Source organism: Gavia stellata, chromosome 28 (genome assembly GCF_030936135.1).
Source record: "Gavia stellata isolate bGavSte3 chromosome 28, bGavSte3.hap2, whole genome shotgun sequence".
Lineage (NCBI taxonomy): Eukaryota > Metazoa > Chordata > Aves > Gaviiformes > Gaviidae > Gavia > Gavia stellata.
Window position 1 is genome coordinate 1057838 of NC_082621.1, and position 11025 is coordinate 1068862.

General features: G+C 42.0%; 1 protein-coding gene across 1 annotated transcript; it reads left to right on the forward strand.

The window, feature by feature from the left end:
* Positions 1-4692: 4692 nt before the first annotated feature.
* LOC104263473 (keratin, type I cytoskeletal 13-like) lies at positions 4693-10549 on the forward strand. Its single transcript, XM_059830610.1, has 9 exons — positions 4693-5370; positions 5986-6068; positions 6699-6855; positions 7067-7228; positions 7548-7673; positions 7897-8123; positions 8697-9022; positions 9534-9635; positions 10524-10549. Exons 1-9 carry the CDS (start codon positions 4693-4695, stop codon positions 10547-10549), a joined length of 1887 nt encoding a protein of 628 aa, XP_059686593.1.
* The last annotated feature ends 476 nt before the right edge of the window (positions 10550-11025 follow it).

Sequence of the window (11025 nt, forward strand, 5' to 3'; positions counted from 1 at the left end):
GAAACAGAATGAACAATACATCCCATGTACTGTTCCACTACATAATCATAAATATATTTGAGGACGCTCCCACTGGGCACCGGGGGTTCACGGCAGTTGTGGGAACAACCCAAAGTCCACTGGTTGAGTGTCCCACTGCTAGAAGAAGAATGGGGCACAGGTTTTTGACAGAACTATTTTTAATTACAAAAATGCATTTAGAGAAAATCATACATTTCACTGGAAATAGTTGGTACTGACAACATTTTCAACCCCAAATATTTCTGGATGGAACCCAATAGCTGAGTTAGTGAGAAAAAAAGATTCCAAAGCACATTGTGCCCTCATTACAGAGTAAACAATTGGGAATCGTTAGGTGGGAATTACTTTTTGTTTGGAACTCTCAGTTAATCCACTATTAAAATAATAAACATGATTGAGCCCTAATAGGTTTCAACTAATCTGAATCAAATTTTCTCAGATTTTTCAGTTTTCAAACATCTAGCTTTTTATCGCGATAAGAAAAAACTCTCATCATTTAAATTTTAGGGGAGAGGAGAACAGTTTCATGCTAAGTGTTAGGCAGCTGAACCTCAATGGAAGGAAGAGCAGCATCTATCCTCAGAATGAGAACAGTGTTCTCCCTCCAACACAGTCATACTTCAGGGACTGGGTTTCTTCTTTACTCTGGAGAAATATTGTTCTATGGGATTATCTGGTGTTAGTAAAATTGCTTGATGGTTATATAATGGAAGTTAGTTTATAATGTATAATTATGAGAATGAGTCATATTCCCCAGATAGATCTTCCACAGTTTTTCTCTGTGTAGCAACATAAGCAAAGTGAATTTTCCTGACAAGACCTGACCAGAAGTAGGAAGGATGGAAGAGGATTCATCACTACTGAAGCACCAAAAAGGCTGGGTAACAGTCCAGTCGTACCCCCACAAATGTGCTCAGCAGTTTCTCCCAAACACATCAGTCCAAAGCAGGCTGTAAATGCAGAGCTCAGAAAAGGTGGTGCCATGGGAGCTGATAGGAGCTTGCGTGTGCTCAGCCCACACACCCATCACAGTGCCATCACCCCAGCCCACCACGGAGGCCATTTCAGCCTCACCCCTTACTGCTGCCACACACCCCCCAAAGGAAGACAACTTCATTCGCCACTTTCAGCCAATGCATGTCCGTGTTCTGCAGAGCACATGATAATTCTGCCATTTAAGTGCACTGCGTGAACTCATGCCCACACTGGGTGAGCCTTTCGGGCTTAAATAGTCCACCATCCTCTTCTGGGCAGGAGCTTGTAACTGTTTCATCAGAGGAAAAGGGAAGAAGCTTCACTGCAAACAACTATGGTGTCATCTGTCCCCAAGGCATCTTCCTCCTCCTCCTCAACCTCCTCCTATTTTGGCTCTGACCTGAGGCATGTCAGTCAATGTGTAAGGGCAGGTTTTTCTGAATGCCATTAAACTCTCAGCTTTGAGAGTACATTGTGACTGTATGCTCTCTCCATTAGTTATGCCCAGTGCACAAAAAAATAAATATCTGTTTCAAAACAAGTCCTGTGTTTTAAATCTCACCTTGCAGGTCAACTGACGCTTTTTTTTAATACCAGTGTGAGAGGCCCAGATGATCACAGCTTCTCTGGAGCAGCCTTTCAGAGGTCTCTCAGGCAGAAAAGAATCCAAAAGAGCTCTTTAATACTCATACCCAAAACACCTGAGGCTCTACCTGAATACCTGCGAGCAGCCAGGGCTGAGGATGCACAACACAGAGTCTGTAAGAGACACTCACTGGTGATAAATGAAGACTCTTGCCTTGCCACACTGTTCAGCCGCTTCCTAAGCACAGCCATAGCTGCCTCTCAGCCCCTGCTTGTTGCAGCAACTGGAGTTTTGTCAACTTTCTTCATTTGCCCATGACTGAGAACTGTCCTCAGTGTGGTCAGAAGATATGTCAGTGCCTGTTTCCAGCACTGGTAAGCCCACTGAGGCAGGTGAGTAGAGGAAAGTGAATTCAGATGCTCAGCTGGTTATGAGCATCGCATCACAGAGTGATGCCAGGCAGTTCTGAGTCGGAGCAATGCCAGAGGAAGCCTTCACGGCTCCTTGTGCTGTCCTCCCTGCACTGCAGGGTGTGATAGCAGAGGGCACACCAACTTAGGGTGGACGTGCCTTGATGTGTTTGTGGAGCAGCAGCTTGATGCTGCAATAAGCAGCACCAGCCCGAGATTTCATAACGTTTCACTGTCCCGTTTCACAGGTACTACTGGGGTTCCTCACAGTTCCTGCAGAGTTAATTGAAATCTCTCTTCTGTTAAGGTTTTCCCAGCCCTCCAGGTTCTCTTCTGCAGCATTATCTCTAGATTTTGCTGGAAACATTATCTAAGATCATCTAGTTAGCTCAGTATGCTTGCAAATGCCTGGACAATCCTATAAGACATAACTACAGAGAAAACTACCATCTCGTAGAACAGCTTCCTTCTTACAGCAAATAAAACATTCCTTTCAGGAACCATTTGTTCCATAACTTCTATCCCTGATCCTGGCCAGTCATTTCCAGATACAATGAATCCATCAGGCCTCTTCAGTTTTAAGGGGCTAATCTTCACTCTTGAGGTATGTTGCCTGCACGAATTCTAGGGAAAAAATGGCATTAAATCTTCCTTTCGTGCTTTAAACATGAAACTGTGAAGTATGTTGCACACAAGCATCCTCATTGATATTCAAACTATCCAAACATGTTCTTTTTGTGAACGGAGGACATGAAGCTTAGTCCACCTGAAAGGAATGACTCATAGGAAAGATGTAATAAACATCTTTCCAGAAAAAAACCAAACCAAAACCTTACCCTTCTGCAGAATTATACAGAACAACATAGAAATGCGTCCATGTCCTTATAACATGGGTGTCAGCAACCGGAAGCCAACAGTTAGACAGAACGCAACCCAATAGTTTCATGAGGCAAAGTAGCTGGTAGTATAGAAAAGAATCCCCTGAACTTCAAGAGAAAAGGATTTCTCACTGGAAAATGCTAAAATTGTGCCTTAGACTCCACTAAGTTTTGTAGTGAACCATTTAAATTTCTACAAGCCTGAGAAGGCCTCGCTTCCTCCGACATTTCAGAAATGAAGTCTAGCAGAAGACGAAACTTTAGGTGTGTCCTACTGTGTGGGCAGGGGTGTGCTGGGAGGGATGTTTATACAAAGGCGTTTCACAAACACTTGCTATAAGCCATAACAAACAAACCTCTAAATTAGCAACAACCAACAGCACAAAGGCTGAGCGAGAAAAGAATAATACAGCAAATCAATACAGGAAGCTGGATACCACACAACTAGTTCAACCTACAAAGAAAGACAGCTAACAGACTGCATTTTGCTGAAGATCATGTGCCTGGGAAGAAGGACAGACATGAGAGGCAGGCAGGAAAAATTTTCAAATGTTTGAGGCTCAGGTTGCTGTAGGAGCTCAGAAGCCGGAGGCTCAGCTGAACTGTCCACTGCTCTGTATTTCAAAAAGATACAATCATAAAAACAGAAGATGCGAGATAGCAAATATTGCCTACTTTTGGTAATGCTGTGTCCGTGAACAGAAAACAAAACTGAAGGGAAGATGTTATTTTGATGTACAGCTTATTGACTTAATCCCAAAACCAGGAACTTAACCTTTCTCCTCCGAGTAAGTATGTTTGTCTTTGCACTGCGAAAGGAAAACATCCTGACTGAAATTCTGAAATCCCTTCAGGAGTGAGAACATTACCTCTCACATTCACAGACATGTCAAGAGAGCCTAGCCGGGGGCCAGGATGCTTTCCCAGGTCTCTCGACCATGCTGTAACTGCATTTGGTCCGAGCACATGAAGAGTTATTCCCAGCAACAACCTGTCCCACTTCCTTTCCTTACAGTCTTACGCAGAGCTATTTTCCAGTTGTTGTCATACAAGTTTTCATAATTAAATTGTAATTTATAAAACATAATTGTAGATGTATGTTTGGAATAAATTGCTGACACATATGATATTTGCCAATGTTCACTAAGTTTTTATGAGAAATTACAAAGATGTCAGAGAGTAGTTCCGTGTACCTACAAAATACATCCTGCGATATGATTTCAAAAGGCATAAAGCAATCAAGGACCAAAAATAAGGAGCATACAGCACAAGATAACCATGAAGCAGAACCTATTAAAATATCACTTAGGTATAAAACAATCAGCTGGGATTCCTTGACAAATATCTGAAATGGGAAAGAGCATGAGGCGTGACTACATTAAAAGAGACATAGTAACATTCATTACTGTCCCATATTATGACAGTTTATTGTGCTGAAAGAGATGTGAACAGGTTGAGGTGAGTGGGATGAGTTTAATTCAGATGACTGTAAGTCAGTGGACTAGATCACAGGAAAGATCTACCTAATTCAGAGCCACCCAATAGAAATTACATGTTTTGTATTAATAAACAAACGGTCATGAACACTTTGAGTATGGGTTAAGCTTCCTGACACTGTCAAACATCTCCCTTTGGCAAATTACCCTTGGCAGAAAAACTACGGCTTGCAAGTGCACATGGAAAGAAGGTACTCCCTTTGACGGTGACACCCACTGTCACAGGTATAAATGCAGGCCAGGCAGGGTGGAAGTTGGAGCTATGATTCCAGAACAACTGTAAGACCAGCTTTGACTTTTAACCTGAATTATTTGCTGCTGCCACTATGAGCTGTGGCTCCAAGCAGACCTCTAAAAGCTGCCTGCGAGGGAGCAGTGGTGGCAGTGCTAGCTGTGGTGGTGGTGGAGGGGGCAGTAGGTATTCCTCTGCCTCCTCAAGAAGAATCACTTCTAGGACAAGTGGTGGTGGCAGGATTTCTGGCAGCAGTTGTGGCGGAGGAAGTTCCAGGAGCAGCTATGGTGGGGGAGCTAGCGGTGGTAGTTATGGAAAGATCAGGCGCAGTAGTTATGGAGGAGGAATGAGCGGCGGCAGTTATGGAGGAGGAAGGAGTGGTGGTTATTATGGAAGGGGAATGAGCGGTGGTGGTTATGGAGGGGGAATGGGCTGTGGCAGCATGGGAGTAGGCTTTGGATCAGGTGGGAGTGGGTTTGGTGGTGGTGGTTATGGAGGAAGCTTTGGTGGAGGTGGTGCTGGTTTCAGTGGTGGCAGCTTTGGCAGCAGTGGCTTTTGCGGAGGGAGTATGGGAATTCTCTCCAACGACGAAAAGCTGACCATGCAGAGCCTTAATGAACGCCTGGCTTCTTACCTGGATACGGTCAGAAATTTAGAAATGGAAAATGCTCAGCTTGAACAATTAATCAGGGAGTGGTACCAGAAGCAAGGTCCTACTGGTACGAAGGACTACAGCCACTATTATGGAAAAATTGAAGACCTTCAAAGTCAGGTAGGATGTTCTTCGTCAGAGAAGTTTGAGCATTGACAGACTTTTTGTGATTGAGTAAAATCTTTGAGGCACCCAGCATGGATACCTGTAAACTCACTAAGTGCCTCTTTGAAAGTGCCTCTTGTGCTTGAAATTCTGCCTTCTGCTCATGCATCCAACTTTCTCCAATTAGAGGTGGAGAAACGATGCACATCACCTATAGCACGCCCCACAGACTGTTTGCTGGCAGTGACTGCAGACTCTCAGAACGCCTGTAGTGGATTTCAGAGCATAGAAAAAACAGTAACAATTACCCTCTGGGATGTGCAGTGTCTGACATTTGAGTACCTTGGCCCGCAGGCATGGAAGGTGAGATAGAGCTATGGCAGTGACACCAAGCCTCTTGACAGGACTCTTGTACTCACAAAACAGTTTTTGCAGTTCTGATGCTATTTTCAGGTACCTCTTTGTTTTGCACTGTAGATGACCTTTCCAGGCCTCCATATGTAGGAAATGCTGTTCCCCTCAGACACCTGGGAACTATAACAAGAAGATCGCATACATATTTCTGTCCCTTGTGCAAACCTGAGAGATTCACAGGGAAAATTTTCCTCACCATATCATCTTCTCTTCTAGCTTGTGACTGCGGCTGTGGAAACCAACAGGGTACTTTTGGACCTGGATAACGCAAGGATGACTGCAGAAGACTTCAGGATAAAGTAAATATATACTCCTTTTTTCCAGGCACTGACTTCCTTTCTCCTCCTTTCCTCAAGTTAGTTTCATAAATTCCTTCCATAAACAAGTATCAATCCACAGAGATTAGGGTTCCTCCTGGTTCCATGGTAGCCCAACTGAAATAATTTGTAAGACTCAAAATTCTTCATTATTTCCGTAATGATCTTCAAATGGGAATACTCACTATGGCTGGGGAGTCAGAGCTTAAGAAAAGCTTTATTTTTAAGGAATGAAAAATTGTGATTTTCTCTCACTGAAAGTCAGATGAAACAGATAGGTGAAACCTGCACAAAGTCTACAGTAGGAAGAGACAGGGAAAAAGACCACAGAATAAATTTTAATATTAATTGAATTTATTAATATTTACTAAAATAAAGTTTAATATTAATTAATATTACAATTTAAATGTTAATATTAATATTAAACTTTAAGTAGTGGCTGCTGATTTCATAATTCTGCTGGTTGAGAGATGCTATGTGCTATGAAGTATAGAAACAAGAGCAGACACTGAGATACTGAAAAAGTGAACTTTTTCATAAATAAAAAGTCAGTAGGAGAAGGACTGAGAACCCAAGACCAGAGCTGACCTTTCTGCACTGTCCTTGCTGCAGGTATGAGACGGAATACGCTCTCCGGCAGAATGTGGAGGCTGACATTAACAGCTTGCGACCCTTGCTGGATAATCTGACTCTGAGCAGGTCTGACCTGGAAATGCAATTTGAGTCTCTAAAGGAGGAGATGATTGACCTCAAGAAGAACCATGAGGAGGTAAGAGCCAATGACTGGGAAGTCAAGGCCAAATAATTGCAACAAGAAAAATGAAACAACATACATATATATATATATATATATATATATGCTGTTGAAAGGATCCAGGATGGTTTATGACTTCAGAGCAAGTTAACTGACTTCAGAACTTTTTCGCAAAGTACTTTCACCATTTTTGTTTATTTGCCTCGGGCCTGGGTCTTCTCTGCAGGAAATTAAATCACTGCAAACGCAGTCCGGTGGTGATGTGAATGTGGAGGTGAATGCTGCTCCAGGAGAGGATCTGCTGAAAAAACTGAATGATATGAGACAAGAATATGAAAATGTTATTCAGAAAAACCGTGAAGAGGTTGAAAGGTGGTATGAAAGCAAGGTAAATGGTTACAATTTGAATGTTCACATTACAAAAGAAAAACAATACCAACTTTGGTAAGAACTTCCTGTAGATGAATGACACTTTAAACAACAACATCCGTTGCTTTTAGGATATAATGGTAGAATCCCTTTGAATAAAATGAAGGAAATCACCAGTGGGCTTGAATTGCACTGGCAGAGCCATATAAGCAAGTTTAAGCAGCCCCCGTGCTACAAGTGGCCCTGCTTCAACTTGTGTTGCCAGATGCTTCCATGATAAACTACCATGCTGACATTGTAAGACTAAAAAACTTCAATTCTGTATATTAATTTTTCAGATGGAGGAAGTGAGTCAACAAGTCCACTCCAGTGGCCAGGAAGTGGAATCAAGCAACCAGCAGATCTCTGTGCTGAGGCGTGACTATCAGAGCCTGGAAATTGAGCTGCAGTCGCAAATCAGCATGGTAGGTAACGATTGCTTCTGATGCTCTGATACGCAAAAAACACATGAGTTGCTGGAATGACAGGAGATCAGCTATAGCTAGCACTCTATCTAATGAAGATGCTTGGCGCATCTGACGCCATGTAAGATTTTTCTCATTTTGGGTGTAAGAACGATCTAATCCTGCCACGTTCCCATAACCTGCCACATTCCTGTAAATACTGTATATTTTCTTTCATTCTCAGGTACAGTCTTTGCAATGCAACTTGGAAGACACAGAACGTCGCTATAACATGCAGCTGCAGCAGATCCAGGGTATGATCGGCCCCTTGGAGGAGGAGCTGGCCAGCATCCGCTGTGAGATGGAGAGTCAGAATGAAGAGTACAAGATGCTCCTGGGCATCAAGACCCGCCTGGAACAGGAGATTGCTCAGTACCGAGCACTGCTTGAGGAAGGGCAGCATGATATTAGGTATGTACATTTGGATTAATTAATATGCCATCTTTGCAAACAGGCAAAGATGAAAGTAGCAATATTTATATTAGCAACTAGTGCAATTGATTCATCAGCAGTATATTTACTACAATCACAAGAATTCATACAGAATCTAAATCTCAGCTGGCAGTGTACAAAGCTGTATTATTCTATACTTATGAACTGGACAAAAACCTTTACAAAAGTATTTAGAACTATAATTTGCCATTTCTTTTCCTAAGTACAATCAGAAAGCATAGTTATATATGCAAAAGAAAAGTAAGCAAGAAAATAACTTTCTTTTATAAATACTCAAGGTACATATTTTGAAAGACTTCTAAAGTCATCCATTATCTTTCTTTTTCCTCTTCTGTGCAGATCAGTTAATTTGTGCTTAATTAGGACAGTTTAAAACCAGTTCTCCAGAACATGTTTCACACAATAGTACTTTCTCAGTCATACGAGTAGTTCAGAGGGAGTCAGAAAGTGGCCTCAATACAGCCGATAGGATGCCAGACACTGGTCATGTTGCTGTAAATCTTATACATACATGCCCTTTCCTCCTTACAGCATCTCACAGGGAGGAGCTGGTGGTGGATCTTCAGGAGGAGGAGGTCACGGAGGAACTAGCTGGTCTTCTGGAAGAGGAAGCAGTGGAGGAGGAAGTAGCTGGTCCTCAGGTGGAGGAAGCAGTGGAGGAAGAATTGGAGGATCCTATGGAAGAACTTCCTCTTCTGGAGGTGGAGGAGGAGGGAGCGGAGGAAGAACAGGAGGTGGAGCCTGTGGTAAAACTTCAGGTGGAGGAGGTGGCAGTGGTGGAGGAGGAGGGGGCAAATCCTGCCTCTCCCACTCTTCATCTTCCCAGTCCCAGTCTGGCAACTCTTGTGAAAGCCAAGGTAAAAACTGGAATAAAAGAGTACATCCTCCCATTCACTCTTCTCTCTGAATAGCAGGAAAGGATATGACTACTTTCTTCCTTATTTGGAAATCTGGAGATATTTTTGCTATTTTTTCCCCAATCGTGTTTTAAGTCCACTCTGACATTTGTTCTTATATAGTAACATATCAACATGGTAGTATTTTCACAAGTGACTCCAATGAAGAGGATGTTATGAAGAATTGTTATCAGAGGACGTGTAGAAAGAGGAAATGAAGGAGGAAAAGGAAAAATAATGCCAAATCCAAAGCATGCAGGGAACCAGAGAAGTCAGTAGTTTTGGAATGAAGCCAAATGTTAGAAATGTAGCTGGTATTAAAGGGGGAAAATGGTTAAAGCAGGGTAAAATAGTTGGAACACTCAAGAAATGTAAAATATAAGCTGTATTAGCTGTAAAATCCTGAAGTAGCAAAAGATGGGGAGAGACCAAAAGGTCTTCTCCATGTCTGATTTCACGGCTGTGGTTCCAGGAGGTGCTGAAAACATGAAGCTCTGCCTGGAAGGGAATAAAACATTGGAGAGAGGAGCAACAATGGAGGAAGTGTCCAAAGCCATAAAAACGATGAGATTAGGTAAGGCTCCAGGTCCTGACAGCACCTCAAATGCCTGAAAATGTTAAAGACGAACAGGAAGTTATAAGTTCTAGAAAGGTTCTCTTCCACTTCTGATTTTTAAAAAAAAAAGATGGAAAATGAACCTGCTTTGAGGCTTCCATTTATTCCTTCGTATCAAGGAAGTAACAGGGATATTAATCTTAGTTAAAGATGTAGTCTGTCTCACAAACATGCTTTTTTCCATCACAGACTGACAGTTGGTCATGAAAGTACTGGCTATAGACCAAAAGGCCTGAAGCCATCAATATAGAAAGTAAGAATACTACACAGACTCTCTTGATGCTGAAAACAAAGGCAGTGAATTCAGAAGGCTTTTGTGTGATGAGTGATTTTTTTGTAAGATTTGGTGTAGATTAGATCTAGTTTTTAAAAATTAATAGGCTTTGCAAACTCCTCCGTAAAAATGTACTCCTTTGATCAAACATCCTATCTGACTTGCAACAGTTCTACGTATACTAATGCTTGATATGCAAGATTAAAATATATTATGTGCCACCCATCTTTAACTTATAAAAATTTGTTGTAAATATCCATACACATATAAATACAGATTCTAAGTTCATCTGTATTTGATTTATACTGCTACAGTCACTCTAAAGAGTGATTTACACTTACACTGTTGAGAATAGAAGTATGTCCATGTATTTAATATGATAAATCGGCAAACACTCATGCTTGTACAAATATTAAGTCTGACACTGTTCTAACCTTTCCAGAATGCTGGGAAAAAATCTAGTCCACTGAGAACTGCACAGTCTATAATTATGAAGTAACAAAAAGATTTAAAATGCTGAATGAGATAAGACTTCTTCAGAGAAATTACTGCTTCCCTTCATCTTTCAACAGGGAGTTTTAGAAAGTCTGAGGACTGATTGGCAAAACCAGCATCCTCCACTACAGGACCTTACCAGGGGGCCTTTGGACCAAGCAAGAATACAGCGAGCACGTCTGATCGTGCCTCTGCAAAAAGCAAGAGCAAACACTTGTTGAAGTTACTCAACACTGTTCACTCCAGGGGCTCATCAGAACTCTCTGGATGGCCCACCTGCTTCTTCCATCTGAATTTCTGTGCTTAATCACTGTTACCTGAGTTAATCTCTACCGTGATTGGTATCCCTGGGGGGGAATGGGGCGGGGGGGGGACCCAACCCCCCCCTCCCCCCCCAATAATAATAAATCTTTGCTTCTCTCTGATGCAACCAGAAAGCTATGTCTGGAAGAAATTTCCTTTAGCGGACTTTTTTTTTTAATCAGTTACAAATATCAAGCTCTACCTGTGGAATACACAATAATATGTCAGATTATGCATAAGACCCAAAAGTTTCCAGCGACATCTTCACCATTTAAG